This window comes from Drosophila novamexicana, unplaced genomic scaffold (genome assembly GCF_003285875.2).
Source record: "Drosophila novamexicana strain 15010-1031.04,08,12 unplaced genomic scaffold, DnovRS2.1 tig00000387-arrow-pilon, whole genome shotgun sequence".
NCBI lineage: Eukaryota > Metazoa > Arthropoda > Insecta > Diptera > Drosophilidae > Drosophila > Drosophila novamexicana.
In genome coordinates, this window is record NW_020824800.1 from 1536517 (window position 1) to 1553364 (window position 16848).

Sequence of the window (16848 nt, forward strand, 5' to 3'; positions counted from 1 at the left end):
ATTTGTTATCATAAAAAGTATTTCTACCGAATTTCGATTAAAAAAATAGTTGTTTAGGGGCTTTAATTGTTGGTTTGAGGACTTGCTTGTTATGGTGGACTTTACACTCTTAGGGAAAATTAAATAACCTAAATAAACCTAGAGGCTTATTCATTTTTATGTGTATTATGAAAGTCAGGTTCAGCCTGAATGAGGAACAGTGCATTAGGAACCCACTTTAATACTTAGGATATCATTTAATGTACTCGGTTCGCTCTGACAAAAGTGTATAAGTCATGTACAAATTACGATTTGCTCTGTCCGCCCATAAAGCTAGAGACTTGATAGTTGGAATATATATTCTCGTGTATATCCGTGTCAGTGTTGTTTATAGGCTATGCCCTCAACGGGAGATAAACTATATAATCCCAAAGATCTGATACTTCTAGACATCCTTTAAAGACGGAGTTAACTATATTACGGCTTTGCGAATCCAATATTCTAGTAAACAAAAAGGCTTATAATAAATTTATAGTCTGAAATTCGAATTTAATGTAATATTTCAGCGAAATGCCAGCTAGAAAGTTCGGCCCCAAGTACAAGATTTGAATACATGTGCAACGGAAATCATTTGCTGTAAAGTAATATTCGAGAACAATCAAAAAACCAGTTTGATGATTTATTGCACCAAAATCTTTGGCAATGAACAGGGCGTATTAATTAATATATATATATATAAGTTTGCTCATATCAACTACTTCATAACTATATATGTAATTACAAAAAAAATGAATAAAGTCTAATGAAGAAATTGTAATAATTGAAATATATTATAGATTAATTAATTGGCGCTATGTGCTTAACCCATGTCCTCACAGTGATAGTATATTGATGTATACATATTGGGAGGGAATCGGATTCCGTAAAGATTATTATCACATTTTTCACTATTTTTCACGTTTTGGTTTACTAAAAGAAAGGTAACAGAATATTATTTTAACGACAGTTAATACATTTAATTTTTAATAATAATTACAACTAAAACTGTGTTCATAAATTATGATAGTTCACTTGTGTATAAAATCACGGCATACGAAATAAATGAGATGTGATAATTGCTCGTGAATATTAATATTTTACTTTCTAGCCATTGCGATTCCTAGACCCAATATGCCACCGAGCACGAGCGCAGCTCCTCCAGCAACCGCAATACCCTTCGCAACCTCCTTATCGCTTTGTTTCTTAATGTGCTCCTAGTATAAAAACGAAATTCGCAATATTACACTCATGCCCAAGGATATCAAACTTATCATCAAAAACTTGCCTCTAACGAGCGCACTTGATCATTCGATTCAATTTCGAGAAATGCTCTACAGTACTTTAGGCCTTCTGAATAGTTTTTAATTCGTGCATTTCCAAAGGCGAGATAATAAATGTAATCGCGTCGTCCATCCGGGTGTAACCGAGCAAGATCCTCCAAAATCATGATGCCCTGTTTTCAAATTGCACATTTAGTCATATGTATGCATGTATGTGTGTATGTATGTATGTATGCGTGTATGTATGTTAAATAGACATACTACGCATGCAAAGTAAGTGCAGTTACTGACTCACCTTTCTGATGTCGTTGGTGTACCGACTCCGAACGAGACAGAAAGCGTATCTACCATTTCAAGAAGTAGAGGTAGAGCGTAACATTTAAATAAAATTGGGAAGAACACAAAACTCTCTTACGTACTCAAATTTTGTTTCTGTTGAGACCTCGCCATCGAGTTCAAGCTCATGGTGGTATTTTCTTTCGAATCTCTGGAACAAAATCATTTTACAAATATTCATATGTGGTCCATATGTGTATAGCATACCTCCAAATCTTCTTGGGGCACAACGTCGTTCAACAGTTCCTCCATTGTTTTTTGTATTTCACAATATAATGTATTGCTTGTATGTAAATATGAATGTATAGAGGAAAAAATTTTGACGATAGTATTTAGTGATGAAAAACCAGCGATGAGTGATATAAGGGTTACTGTAACTGTTATCTATCATCACTATCTTATCTACTATGACTTTGGTAATCACAAATTTATATATTTTTGGTATTTACGTCACAAAATGCCATTGTTAATTACAAAAACACATCTCAAAGCTATTTATTTATTAATTGTGTGCATTAGTTGTTGCACATTCCACATTATACGAAAAAAAAGTTATTTAAATAATGCTTGCTTACAACTCTCTACTCATTTTATGTATTAAAATACTGGAATTGGTAAATCGTCGCGTACTCAATACGAAAACTAGTTCATTCAATATTTGCAAGGTCTGGTAACATTTTAATTGCCGATATCTGGCAAGGTGCTTGACTGGCAGCCCTGTTTTAGGCAACCATATTTTTTCTGTCTACAAACCAAAACAGAAATACCTACATACATATACATAGTAATGGTTTAATAAATGCGGTTTTACGAATTCAGTTTTCCAATATTTCAGTTTCCGTTTTAGTGTAATTATGAAACTAATTAAGAACTGAAACCATATCAGGTGATAAGGAGCAATACTCAAACAAAGTATCTACACCACACTTGCAAATGGAGCAACAGCAACAAAAAAGCGCAGCTCACGTCTCTAAGTTGTTTGTCTGCACGGCTGTTGACTGTAAAGATGAAATCGAAGAGGTATATTCGGCTTTACCCACTGAACTAGATTGTAGCAACTACCATGTTTTTTGTTTTGTGCTTATTTAGAAGTTCGAGCGATCTTACGTTAGCCTGCAGCAACAAATTGCGGGCCTCAGTGATAAGGAAATGCACGATATGCTCACACAAATCGTTTGCAAGGAGAAACAGCATGAGGAGATATCCATTGGCTTTCTCTACATTATATTAACTGATCCGGCAATGGCGCCAAAAACATATCGGGACATAACTCTTGTGTCCAGGGATGGCATGAATGTAATTGTGGCAAATCTCACCCTCTTAGTGGCTGAAAAGTACGCCAAACTAACGGAGACTGCTCGGAGGCAATTGATCTGGGTGTTGCGTGAATTTGTGAAGCACCAGGTTCTTAGTGTCGAAAATGTGATTTGGAATTGTTTGCGTCAAGCCGGCGGCGGGGACGTCTCCCATAAAAATCTGTTTCTTGTGGAGAGCCTTTTGGATATTTTCATAGAGTATAGGGCGTGGCTGGAAGCCATACCCTTCCTAGTACAGTCGTCGGTTTACAGTTTTGTACGCCTTATAGAGGACCATGCCAATCCTGCCTTGATGCCACTGCGTCAAAAAGAGGTTAAGTTTACAATTTCATTGATTCGAGATCGATTTCAAGATATTATACCATTGGGAAGAGATTTTGTACGGTGAGTGGACCATAGCCTAATAATCTTAATTATCTTAAGCAATAACGGTATAAAGATATGTAAGGTGTACATTTTAATATTAACAAGATTTTTAACAATTGTTTTGTACTGTTCTTTTCGCGCAGGCTTCTACAAAATGTTGCACGCATTCCGGAATTCGAACTGTTATGGCGAGATATCTTATGCAATCCGAAAAGCTTACATCCGACATTTAACGGGATTTGGCATTTATTACAAATACGTACCAGTCGGCGATTTTTACAATGTCGGCTACTTCCTGAAATGGAGCGTAAACTACACTTTTTGGCTTCGTCTGTCAAATTTGGCAACCAGAAGCGCTACCAGGATTGGTTTCAGGACAAATATTTTGCTACGCCTGAGTCGCACAGCTTGCGGTCTGACCTGATTCGCTTTATAATAAACGTAATTCATCCCACAAATGACATGTTATGCTCCGATATTATCCCGCGTTGGGCAATTATTGGCTGGCTTATCTCATCATGTACAAACCCGATTGCATCGGCTAATGCCAAGCTGTCGCTATTTTACGATTGGCTCTTCTTCGATCCGGCGAAGGATAACATCATGAATATTGAGCCCGGCATTTTAGTGATGTACCACTCTATACGGAATCATCCATTTGTCAGCAGCACACTGCTGGACTTTTTGTGCCGCATCACAAAGAACTTTTACATAAAGAACGAGGACAAAATTAGGTTGGGTGTATATAATTCATTAAAACTGATACTCGATAAACAGGTAAGAGCTGGCATAATATGATAATCGCTGAACAGTCGCTAATTTCTTGAATAGGTCATTCCAAACTTACACCCGCTATTTGAATCGCCGAAACTTGACAGAGAATTGCGCAACTTAATACGGGAAAACTTTAGGGAATTTGTCTCCCCCGTTGCAAATATGCCACAAGCTATATATCCGGCAACACATTCAATCCAGGCACCAATATTTAAAAAAGAAGCTGACCAGCGGATGATGCAAAGTGGTAAATAATGTCCTTGTAAATATATTTAAAACACGTTTAGATTTTATCGAATACATTTGCAGAAAACATTGACGTTGGCAGCGGAGCATTCGCGGCAAATAGTGGCACCATTTCACTTGTGGACGACGATAACAAAATAGCTATAACACCTGTTGAAAGTTCGGAACGTGAAACTGAAGCTGTATTTAGTGATGACGACGGTGAAAACATTGGAAGATGTAGCAAAAATGATGAAAATACGGATGACGACGATGACCTACCACTGTCAAAAGTTAGTATTGGCATCAATGGCAACCTGGGCTTAGCAATTATAATCTAAAAAAATTACAACATTCTTTTAAGGTTCGTCTTAAGGAAAAACCAGTTCCCGAAAAAGTAGAGTTGCCCGACGCGATAGCCGAATCGTTTGAGATATTTGTTACAAAACGCAACTCTTTTACATGGGAAGCATTTTTGAAAGATTTTCGTACTCTACCTGCCTCAACATTGGACGAAACGCAGCTCAATTATGTGATCTCAAACACGGTTTTGATACTCCGTGAAACATTGCCACAACAAAACGTATTTTCAGAGAGTAAAACCGAGGAGAAGTATTTGGCTAAGAGCATTAGCTATCCGCTGTACGGTCTATTTCGCTTTCTGTATGAGAATGAAGACAAAAGCAAAAAGCCCTTTCAAACCCTACTATCTGAAATATGTGAGCGGTTGAGTGAAACGGGCTATCTGCTTCTCTACTTCATGAAGATACATTGCAAGCTACAGACGCGAAAGAACGCCCAGCAGTCGTATCAGTTTAAGACGACAGTTTATAGACAAATATGCGAGGCTACGGATGAAAAGATTGCCATTTGTCTGGTGCGAGATCTTGATTTACTTGAAAAGGAAAATACCACAATATATTTATGGCTGCTGCCTGATATTTATAGAGAGTTCAAAACAATAGCCATAAATAACACGGACCTTTTGAGAATAACTCTACGCTGCGTTGACGCAAAAAACGTACGTGACATTATGTATTCTATTGCGCAGGGCAAACTAACAATATTCAAGCAAGACGGTCTGATTGATTGCATACGGGAAAGCCTCGAGTATGAGACATACGAACAGTTTTGCCTATGGCAGCTTATTCAGGCCCATGATGTACCTCTAAAATGTATACAGGTAAGTCAAGGCTCTAATATCTATAATAATATAATAAATAGTAGACGAATATAGCTTGCTTCTTATAAAATTAAACGAACACGTAATCGGGACGCTTGCGCTCTCACAAAGGGCGTTTAATACAATATGTTTTCAAATTTTTCGTTTTTTTTTTAAGGATATACTTCCAGAACTAGAAGCTGCTAATCATCCCGAAGCGCTAAGTCATTTGCTGCTGCTGTTGAAAAATGAGGAGCCAACAAATGAAATAATTAGACTTTTGCTCAGTAGGGAAGCGAAAACCAGAGGGGATCCGTTCGTCACGTCTGCTTTAAGGTACCTTACAACTTAGTTCCTATAATAATGTTGTAGTTTAAGTGATTTCCTTTAATGTTTTTTAACAGGTTTTGGTGTCAACGTTGTGAAGAAAAACTTTCCGAAATTATCGCATCCCTGCTCACATCAAAATATCCTAGTTCATCACCCAACAAGAGAAAGCGACCGTCTAAAGGTAGCTCCGCTGCAAGCAGTACGCCATCTGCTGATCACGTGAGTAGCTAACTTATGTGGCAATTGACATTTACTCTAATTATTTATTTTCTTCTTTTTTTTCTATTGGCATAGGTATTAAATCACCTTGAACATTATAGAAGAAGTTGTAGGCATGGAACCGGCACCGGGCTCTATGTTCATGATATGATGCAGCGAGCCCTCCAATCAGCGTATTCACATAGCAATGAAAGCACAAAGGTAAAAATTAGCCTCAATCCAATCAATCTTCTTTTCACTATATCCACGTACTTTTTGAGCAGAAACAGTTCAGTGATCTTTTCGCCTTGGCAGCGGAAGATGAGACCACTGCTGTGGGTCGTCGAGGCGGTAGTGGACGCGGCCGAAAGCAACCGGTTGGTAAAAAGGACTCAAATAACCATAATGCGGGCAGCAAGAAAAATTCGGATGTTGTGAAAACAATATACTCGTCTGATGAGAACTCCAGTGAGGTAGGCAATCGTAAATTAACCTTGTTAAACAGACTTCCCATACATATATATGTCTAACTATTCTAGGAGGATTGGTCAAAGCATAAAATTACACAGGCAGCAAAGAAAAGAAAAAAAGCTATAAACGATTCCGACTGACAGTGTCAACGTCAATTGCCGCCCTCAGTCTTAACCGGTTCCTTTGATGATGAAAATTATACAAGAAATGAATATGAGTTTTTGAACGAAATTACTTAAGTTTAAAATGGTTTAAGATTTTATCAATTTATAATTAGTAAAATCAATTGTAGAATTTTTTTAATGTTGAAATTGTAACGTTATATTTTTTTATTTTTAATAAAAATCAAAAAAGTTTATTCAACAAATTTACATACTTTTATATGTATTATACTAGTCCAAAACTCGAAAGTAACTGTTTATATTTAATTTACATTTCTGAGTTTGATGAAAATATTTTACAAAACAGAATATTCGACCGATTTTTCGTTTGGGTTCGCTTTTAACAGAATTCAGATTCACAAAATAAACAAATCATTTTATTTAGGTTCTTTGTTATTTAGATTCTGAAACATACATAATTATCTAATTCAATTGTTAAGCATTACAACTTACCTCTTTGACAAATCGAGCCTGTACACTTTTCTCGACATCTTTTCTACAAATGTTACAACAACACAAGTTTACTTCAAGTATCAAGCTCCTTAATTATTAATTAAATGCCGTCACTTCATTTTGAAGTAATAACTGTCTATTTGTTTTACATACAAACAGCTGATTTTTTGACAGCGACATAACTGCGCAGGGTTTCTAAGACTTTTTTATCGGAAGGAAAACGATTATTCTATTAATAACAGCACCTTAGCAGAAACTGTTATGAAGTTCTCCGCCTTAGACACAGAAACTCCAAACGCACCTACACATAGACGAAACATACTATCCAATTTGTTAATAAATACATAATAAACAATTGCATACATCGATGCATTTAATCGATTGATTAAAACACAGATAAAGATCATTTAAGAATTTATTTTGATTTTGCCTTTTTTTATAGTGTGTAGATCAGCAACGTATTTGGAAATGTTCGTTTTGACCTGTGTAAATATCAACAGAACGAACATATTTATAAAGCCTAATATTTGTTTATATTGAACTTGTTAAAATACCCATACTTGTGCAAAAAAAAAAATGGTTTAAGCATGTTGAGCAAACTGATTGTCATGAGCGAAAAAGATCCGGTTACAAATGCACACACATACATACCTACACACATACATACGTACATACAAACATAACAATAAATATTCGACTTGCCTCCATTGGTAACTCAAAAAGAAGCTTTTGACTCTCTACTCTTACAATGACGATGGAAGTTAAGTTTCAAGCTGCGGAGATCAATGTTGTGAAAGCGTTTGCGCTCGTTGCGGTGTTTGTTGTCTACGTACTCAGCTCAACTCAAAAAACAAGAAAAAAGAAAACAGAAAGCGATATTTTGCAAAGTTACAAAAAAAAAACACACAGTCTCAAAAGTTGTAGACCTCGCGATATTGCCATTAATTATCAACATGTTTAAAACTGCACTTTGCTTGAGTTATTAAACAGTTCATTTGTTTATGCATATTTATGTGCATGCATGGGCAAAAACAACTCGAGTGGCCCTTCCGAATAAAATGGTAATTTTCTGCGAAAAGAAAGTTAGCTGATTTAGACGTTAGTAAGTCCACTTAACTGACAGCTAATATAAAATAAGTTTGTATTAAACTGAAATGTGCCGTACATGAATTGAAACGTATTTTAAAAATAAGGTGACATATGCACAGCGTGCATAAACATGTTCAAACATGCACATACATACATACATACATATGCATACATGTGTACTGTTTACATATAAACTTTTTTTTGCTTTCCTCGATTGAGCTTTAAAAAGTGATTGTTCCAAAAACAAATTTGATGCAATATGTAGAAACGAATTTATTTACATTTTAGGAATATGTTGATAGCGGACGCTAACGAAAGTCAGCCACAGTCGTGGCCTTAATCTCGTTTTCACACAATTATATGAAACTGTGTCTTGAGAGAATCTTGAAAATATGAATTCCTCCGTTCGTGTCTATGTCGATAAATCAAATTATCGATATCTTGACCCGTTTAAAAGAATCGATTAGCATCAACATCTATGTAAACTATGTACATAGCATACGCATTCCCAGAAAGTTTGTCTTTCTGGATATCAACCTTTTCTACATTTTTGCACTTTTGCATTGCTTTAATATAAACAAATCAGATACGAAGTGTGTTTATCAGAAGACCTGATTTTGCTCTAAAATAGAACGCATGTATACATTAATACAGCAATTATTAACTAGATTAAACTAAACCAGCCAATGCTGGCTGTTGGCATTTGTTAGGAAGCATTGAAGGCAGAAGTCAGGTGATAAGTACGTAAACAGCACTCCCTTGTTAGTCCGACTAAAGGAATGGAACCGTTCCCAATACTAAATTGTAGTCCCTGCTTTTGTGATGAAGGTGCGCGTTAAGACATGTCCGCATTTATATGTATGAGTGCTTGTATATGCTAGCAGGTTTTTTTGTATGAATGAATACATACATACATTCATACATACATACATACTAATGTACATACATACAAATGTACATATATACATATTGACATACATCCATACACACATGCATGCATACACGCATGCATACACGCATGCATACACGCATGCATACACGCATGCATACACGCATGCATACACACATACATACATACATATACACATACATACAGACATACATACATACACACATACATACACACATGCACATGCATACATACATACATACATAAATACATACATACATACATACATACATACATACATACATACATACATACATACATACATACATACCTGATACAATAGCACAAAAAAAATCACCAATTGAAAAATTACCAAGAAGAAGCACTACACTACTAGCTAAGCATGAAAAACTACAGAGCCTACTTGAATTCTTGAGAATCGAGGAGGAGAGCACTTAATAGAAATTCGTTTTATTTAAATTTGCAGACAAATAAGCTTGGTCTGCATACATTTGTTTATTCATAAATGCATGCACATACATACATACATACACACACACACATACATACATATATACAAACACCCAAACACACACACATATATAATACTTATGTACATTCGTAGAAATTAGCTGTAATATTATAAACTTTGCTCCATATAAGCTAAATATTTAAGATTTGTATAGAATCTATACATTATTTATTGCTAGTTCTATATGTATACAATTTTCAGAAATATAGAATATGGGGAACTCGGGAAGTGCGCACAATATTAATAGCGAAAGATCGGGCTTGCAGCGAAATTCGCACTTTCAAACACGATTCGAGCACCTTAACCAGAACTCACGTCGTCAGTTTCAATGGAACAAATCTGGCTTAAGATCAACTTCGCTCAATCCTCAGCGTAGCTTAAACCCTGAATGGAGAAGATCATATCCGTCCACTATCATGAAAAGAGATTCAAACTCTCAGCTGGAAACGCCGCTTAAAGTGTTACCTGAATTGGATAAGCGTCTACATCTGCGAGCTACTTCAAATGGTGCAATATTAAATTCCGGGGGTACGATAAGTGGCCGGAAACAAAATGAGAATCTAACCCAAAACATTCCAAAGATACTCAGTCAACGATCCAAAACGTTTATAATCGAAAATGTGAAAGACAGAACCTCGAGCATAAATGAAAAAATCGATACAAAGCCCGAATTTACACGATCACAAACCCTACTTTACATAAAGGGCAAGATCAAAGATTCCGACCCTAATGCCAATGAGTCAAATCTGTCTCGGATGCAAAGACACACGTATTCAGAACCTGAGCTCATCAATAAAATAAGTTCCCCAGTCACAATAAATACTCAAGAGCCTCCCTCAAAGCCCAGCAATCGAAACAAGTATTCAAAAAAGCGAAGAGCTCCCGAAGTACCCCAGGCAAACATTACAGCTACACCATTTACACAGAGCAGCAAGAACGTCCTGCGAAATGCTCAAATTGCAAATGATAATGCCAAACCCATGCATTATGCAAAAAACTCAGAGCGCAAACTTGGCAAGCAAACAAAGTCAGATTCATTGAAAAGGGATAATGAGATAAGCAGAAGAAGCATAAAAGAAACAAGTTTTCAAGGTAATTCAGCGGAGTGTTCCAAGATCCCCTTTCGACGCGAAAAGAGTTCTGATGCTATTCTGTTAAGAAATCGAAAACCAGATCAAGCCGATGCTTCTAAGAACACGGCGTTGCGTAATGGATATCAAATCAAAAATCCAATTATTGAGCCAATTAGTGCTCCTGTAGTCAAGAATCTAACTCAAAAAGAGAAGTTGGAAAATGGAGTTTCCGTTCAGGATAAAGTATGTCAACGTACATTTTATTTTGGCATGGAACTCGATAGTCCTGTCGAAGTTACAGAGTCGTCGAATGCTGGTAAGTCTGGCTGTCTTTATACTTAGGGCGCTTTGATGCCAATGAAAATATTTTTAGCTGACGAACAACTCCTGAGTGAGAACAAGTCGTTGTCAATGATTTCGAGCTATGACATTGAATACAAGGAAACGACGCGTCTGGAGGAGAGTTTAAATGACAATGGCTTACTTGTGCGTATTCGGCCGACCCTGCCGCGTCGACAAGTGGAAACACCCTCGTTCAGTCCAACATTGGCTTGGCGTTCCCTACTCGAACAACAGGATTGCACAGATAAATTAAAGATATTGAAAACCATAAATCATAATCATTCTACCATGCCCACCAGTGAGACGCCTATTCAGCCTAATCGAACATTACAAATTAGACAGCTCTCCAGGCCGAACCACTTGCTTACAACGTGGACTCCTGAACAAGATCTGGGCGATGAGCACGATGACAAGCTCAAGGGCCTTAGTACAGAAGATGACACCAGCTCGGATGAATATCGCTCTAAATGCGAAAAAGACGGCTTACTTTTCTATGGCAGCAAGAAGAAAACTTTAAGCCACGATAAAGTTGCGCCCATTCACACATTCAGTCTCTCGCTTCCAAGGGATTCTCATATACAACATACGCGCAGCAGCGGAAATTTCAACACAGGCGAAGTATGTATAATGATAACATTTTATGTATAACATTTTCTTCATAACATTTTCAAGAAATGCGATCCCTTTCATGCACAGCAAATGAGATTCAAGTGAAGTTTGCGATAATGTGCGGATAGGAAAGTATTAATTTCATAGAATGTGTGTTTTGAATTAATACGAATGTGTTTGCGACTTTTCGAAGTGGGCTACAGGGTATCGCTTAGTCGGACAAAGTCAAGGCAAAGTCAAAGTCGGATACCCGAAATCAAATCAATTGCCATGCCAATTCCTGAATTCCGCAAAGGAGGGCTAAATTTTTTTGCGTTTTTCAAGTGAAAGATCTTTGAATACGAGTTCAAATCCGTTTTTGCGCCAATTTTAGCGTACTCATGCATGACTTAATTAATTTATGTATTGAGATATATCTTGACTATATATTTATTTTCTTATTCAAAGGTTTGTATTTACAAGAGCCTGCAGAAGTCGAAGCCCGAAAATTATTTAAAGAGCAACGATCCGTCTTCTTATAACCAAAGAAACTCAAGTTCGCATGCACAGCTAGAAAATATATGTGTTACCAATTTCGAATGCTCCAATAATTGGATGCTACATAAAAATATGAGTAGCACGGAGCTGTATACGAAAAGCCTAGAGCATGGTAAAAGGCAAAGGCTGGTTACCATGGAGCCGCAATCGATTAAATTTCTAACTGGTGGAAAGCATGTAATGTACCTGCCAGGCAGCAGCGATCAGCCAAATCCATCGAAAGCCCATCAAACTGAACCTCAAGACAATTTGCTGCCAGTCAAAACGAGTCGTCACTTCAAAAGTCGACAGCGGCACATGCCTCAAAGTTTGCAGGACAAAACGCCAATTTTTCCCATAAAGGTACTTTCGCATTGCCTGTGTAAACCGAATTTAATTGGAATTAAACAAATTACATTTTAATTACAGTCTTACAACGAAGAGGTTGCCAAATTGGACGATGATAAGCCGTTTCATCAACGTTTCTTATTTAACAATCCCGTACGCTTGTTGGAGAAAAAGTTGCATGCAGACAAAACTGTGAAGCCCGCCAAGCTTAAAATGTCACTAGACGGTCAACTTGAAGCGTTAAAAAAGTACACAAAAAAAAAAACCAAGTGATGTATTTTTTTACTTTTGAATTTCTTATATTTTTAGAGTTGAGGAAGATTTTCAACGGAACCGCGCCAACGAGAAAGAGAACATACAGCATCAATTGCGGCTTTACTTTGGAACAGATGACGAGCAGTATCACAGCTTGCCAATAGCCCCAGTGCTTGATAGATTTGCAGCTATTAATCTCAATGACACGGATAGTAAATTGTATCGTCGTGATGATCCTGACGGTTGCGTATCAAATGTTGTCCTTGAAAATGAAGATCAAACGATAACATTTGCATCGAAAAATATTTTAACCTAGATTTGTAAACATATTCTTACACTTATTTAAATACACTGCCCGTTAATAAATAGAAAATAACATTTATGAATTTTGAATGTTACCAGATTTTAATGCCATCTAGAGGTCAAACAAAAAGCCAAACCTTATCAAATTCGGTTGAGTTCTGACCGAGTTCGAAGTTACTAAAAAAAAGGCATATAACGGATAATAAAGCACAATCTGTGCGCGTTGCGGAAAGCTTGATTTAAAGTTATCGATAACAAGATTTGTTGATGCACATCAGAGTGGAAAAGGCTATTAATGTTCAATTTAACATGATGTCATTCACAATCGATGCTCAACCGAATACAAAAACATTCGATACTATCGATATATTTTGCCAGCTGTGTAATTCTTCGTTTCTGGTTGTTGATGGAAAAAGGCGTCCAAACGAGTCGGGGGTTGGGTCTATTCTTAAATTTGTTGTATAGTCTTATTAGTACAAATACTTGCATTTACTGATAACACTCTGTTCTATACCTTCATTGTTCCAAAGTCAAGTGGAATCTTACAGAGCATGGAGCTATTGAAGAGTATCAATAATAAAGAAATTTTCATGGAGGTACAGAAGGGATTAATCCATTGAAAACAATAACATTTACATTTCTTTTTACAACTAGGTTCTTCATTTGTCTATTGAGTTTTTGATTGGCAACATCAACGAGCAACAGGCACTACGTTTTTCACACAAGTTCGGGTTCCAAAATCCCGACGATTTCTTACTTGCTACGCGCACAATATCCAAGTACTACAAACAATGTTGTTCAGATGGTGGGGATACGGATATTTCTGAAAAATTGCCCTATTTGAGTCCCGAGCTAAGACCCCTTGTGCCCTTGGTGCTAGCGGCGAGACTCGATGCAGTCGAATTAGCCCTTGGAAGAAGCGAATACCTAAAGAATCACGTCAAGTTTGTGATGTCCTTCTCCTGGGACACGCGCCTTATATTGGGCGACAGCAGTTTTAGAAGCAATATTCGGCAAGTGGCAACAATAAATTTGCATTGCCAATCAAATTCGAATCGCGAAGTAATCTTCTTTGAAATGGATCTTCAAAAACTTTGCGCTATGATTGAAGTACTTGAAAAGTCTCTTAAGAGAGTTTAAGTTGTTATAATATGAATCTAAATATTCTTAAGACTATATTTATGCAATTGTAAATATGTATATTCCCGAAATACAATAATATGTTTATGTATGATAAGAAACTAGATAACACAAACATAATTTATACGTGCTTGAGCTATATTCCGCGGATGTAATTCTACATTTTTGTTGCAAACATCAAATGTTGTGGTCTATATTCCAAGTTTAAAACCTCTAGATATGACTTTCGACTCGTCCGCACTGAATCATACATTTCAGTCAAATTGTAAGTCATCCAAAACAACAATTAATTTCATTATAGCAATAAGTAGACCAGGTGATCCAGCTTTTTAAGGGAAGTTGGATTTGAATTTAATCTGTAAATATGCCAACGAGCAGGCCTTGGGAGCCCTTTACAAAGCTTATACTATTTCTTACTAACAAATCTTCTTACTAAATCGACACAAATCATAAATATGTTGTCAGAACAAACTATTTGTTATCGTAGAAATGTTTATGTAGAAATAAAAACAATATCTTAAAGCGGGCTACACACGCATGTTATTAAAAACTTAAATTATGAATATCATAAGGAATTCATTGAATATTCTCTTAAATCTGGGTTTTACTTATTTTTTTATTACATATATAAATAATTGGTATTTTGTATACAATTAAATTTGCTATTTTTATAAATATATAACGAAATATTTACAATCATAATAAACAAATCATTATTAATGCATTATTTCAAATAATTTTCTTTAATATTTTTACAATGTTCTTCAAATACGCTCTTGAGCTCCACACTGTACTTACTTTGGGTATGTACATTTTTACATGCATGTTCAGCTTAGCTAATTAATAAAGGCAAATTTTAAGCATACAGCCGCATTTAGGCTGAATGGGCTCAGAACGAATTACATAAAATATAGTTGGACTGAAATACTCACTGACTCAGCTTATACCTGCAGCCAAATACTGATTCTTGTAGTAATAGGCACAAATGCCCACAACAATCGAAACAGCCGTTGTCATCATAACCGACTTTGGGGTTAAGATCTTTAAGAACCATTTACTTACATTATAATTAGATTTCGAAGAAACTGAACGTCGCAAATTAATCCGCGCTTCCTCCAGTTTACGTTGTTCTTGCCTATGTTTGGGAAATTAAAAACAAATTAAGAAGCTGCCGCCAGCAAAAGTCTGTTGCACTTACTCAATTTTGATAAGTTCCTCCACTTTCTTTTCAATTACGGTCAAACTATACTTGTCATATAATTTGCTGGATGTTATTAAAAGATCCTCAAACGGTAGATCATCTGGCAACTGCAAAGTTAGCCAATTCAGCATTAGATTCTTCGATATTGCAATCAACTTACCTTTGATAAGAGACAATGCACTGATGCCATATCACAGTCCTCTTGTAGAATAACATTCGCCCTATGCAATAGAATTGCGGCAGTAACAAAAATAGGTGTATACATGGGTGAAGCTAGAAAATAATCGTACAATCGCACGACCGCTTTGTAGGAATTCAAGCTGTGTCCGAACCAGGTCAAATACCACGGCAAGGCGAACAACGTGCCAACTGTGGAACGTTGTAGGAAGTGAAAAAGTTCAGGCTGTTCGAAGAGGACCACGGGCCAAATAAACATAAGTCGTCTCTGGGTCGCTTCCATTGTTTCCTGCATACATTCGGAGAAGTGCGTTGTAGAGAGATGTTCCATTATGGCGAAGGCAACTTCTTCGCCAGCGACCAACAGAAATGTTACTGCCACATCGTGATACCCTTGATAATAGCGCAAATTTGGGTACTTTTTAATCACTCGCAGTATAAGAACTGTCAGCTGGTCCTGCAATGCTATACGTTGCTCGTATGGAATGCCTGGCGGAAAGCGCTTCAGTGACCGATTTACATCAAGTACAACTTGATGGTATTCCGGGTGGCTTTGTAATTCATCGAGAGTCGGAGCTCGCTCCAAATCCTTAACATCGACACCCGCCAACTGTGGCCACAGAATTCGTCTGAGGTCATCGTTCACCAGTCCAAAATTGCTAAGTGCCAGCTGGCGCAGTGCTGCGAGTGGAATGCGGTTCTCCGGGCACTTGGCAATGAGTTCTTCAATTGCCAATCGCTTTGTGCGCTCTTCTTCGCTTTCTGGACCTACAAGTTTATGCGTTTATATGTATGTACTTGTGTATACTTAATTATTTGTGTGGTTTTAATGACATACATTTTTCGAAACTAAGAGGGGGAAGTTCGACTTTAGTTTCGTCAACATCGCTCATCATTGACAAACTTAATTCGGCTTTTATCGTAATCGCACACAATCAATCAATTAGTAATTACTGACTTTAATGTCTATAGATTTATTACTTTTACAAACTTATTTGTGAACATTCATTTTATCGGTTAACTTTTGCTCATCTACATGAAAATGTATAATTATTGTCATCGCTAAAATAGTGCCGATACAAAAATCGAGTATTCGATTTCTTGCTTTTTACAGTGCATCACTTTACATTAGCATTAACGACACGGAGTTTTCTTACTGTAAGGAAACTATCGGTTAATCAAGAAAGAAATTGTTAAAAAAGTAATTTAAAAGCTATTAATATCATAAGAAAATACTTTTCTGCTATGCTAGCTACGATAAGCATGCGGTACACTAAAGACAAT

The 16848-nt window shown here is 36.6% G+C and overlaps 5 protein-coding genes across 8 annotated transcripts; 3 read left to right on the forward strand and 2 right to left on the reverse strand.

Moving 5' to 3' along the window:
• Window positions 1–624: 624 nt before the first annotated feature.
• Window positions 625–1939, reverse strand: LOC115759818 (mitochondrial fission 1 protein). Of its 2 annotated transcripts, none has more exons than XR_004017552.1 (6): window positions 1842–1917; window positions 1718–1785; window positions 1594–1642; window positions 1304–1471; window positions 1016–1232; window positions 625–948 (listed from the first exon to the last, which is right to left on the reverse strand). XR_004017552.1 is itself a non-coding variant. In XM_030700910.1 (6 exons), the coding sequence occupies exons 1-6, from the start codon at window positions 1884–1886 to the stop codon at window positions 927–929; spliced, it is 465 nt and encodes a 154-aa protein (XP_030556770.1). In that variant the 5' UTR covers window positions 1887–1939; the 3' UTR covers window positions 625–926. The 2 variants fall into 2 exon arrangements, 1 of the variants encoding a protein (XP_030556770.1); XM_030700910.1 differs by having other exon boundaries at window positions 1120–1232; window positions 1842–1939.
• Window positions 1940–2567: 628 nt separating this feature from the next.
• On the forward strand, window positions 2568–6793 carry LOC115759817 (integrator complex subunit 3 homolog). The gene is made up of 11 exons (XM_030700908.1): window positions 2568–2654; window positions 2724–3334; window positions 3460–4093; window positions 4148–4337; window positions 4400–4608; window positions 4680–5498; window positions 5656–5813; window positions 5882–6026; window positions 6102–6227; window positions 6290–6478; window positions 6545–6793. The coding sequence occupies exons 1-11, from the start codon at window positions 2568–2570 to the stop codon at window positions 6614–6616; spliced, it is 3240 nt and encodes a 1079-aa protein (XP_030556768.1). The 3' UTR covers window positions 6617–6793.
• Window positions 6794–7862: 1069 nt separating this feature from the next.
• On the forward strand, window positions 7863–13097 carry LOC115760232. Of its 2 annotated transcripts, XM_030701485.1 has the most exons (6): window positions 7863–8151; window positions 9802–10989; window positions 11047–11633; window positions 12072–12503; window positions 12570–12736; window positions 12798–13097. In XM_030701485.1, the coding sequence occupies exons 2-6, from the start codon at window positions 9813–9815 to the stop codon at window positions 13057–13059; spliced, it is 2625 nt and encodes an 874-aa protein (XP_030557345.1). In that variant the 5' UTR covers window positions 7863–8151; window positions 9802–9812; the 3' UTR covers window positions 13060–13097. The 2 variants fall into 2 exon arrangements, with proteins under 2 accessions (XP_030557345.1, XP_030557346.1); XM_030701486.1 differs by lacking the exon at window positions 7863–8151 and having other exon boundaries at window positions 9775–10989.
• A 352-nt stretch (window positions 13098–13449) lies between these two features.
• Window positions 13450–14819, forward strand: LOC115759980. Its single transcript, XM_030701133.1, has 2 exons — window positions 13450–13642; window positions 13701–14819. The coding sequence occupies exons 1-2, from the start codon at window positions 13598–13600 to the stop codon at window positions 14184–14186; spliced, it is 531 nt and encodes a 176-aa protein (XP_030556993.1). The 5' UTR covers window positions 13450–13597; the 3' UTR covers window positions 14187–14819.
• Window positions 14820–14910: 91 nt separating this feature from the next.
• On the reverse strand, window positions 14911–16584 carry LOC115759855 (TBC1 domain family member 20). Of its 2 annotated transcripts, XM_030700958.1 has the most exons (5): window positions 16403–16584; window positions 15548–16332; window positions 15385–15494; window positions 15119–15321; window positions 14911–15022 (listed from the first exon to the last, which is right to left on the reverse strand). In XM_030700958.1, the coding sequence occupies exons 1-4, from the start codon at window positions 16458–16460 to the stop codon at window positions 15123–15125; spliced, it is 1152 nt and encodes a 383-aa protein (XP_030556818.1). In that variant the 5' UTR covers window positions 16461–16584; the 3' UTR covers window positions 14911–15022; window positions 15119–15122. The 2 variants fall into 2 exon arrangements, with proteins under 2 accessions (XP_030556818.1, XP_030556817.1); XM_030700957.1 differs by having other exon boundaries at window positions 14911–15321.
• Window positions 16585–16848: the final 264 nt, after the last annotated feature.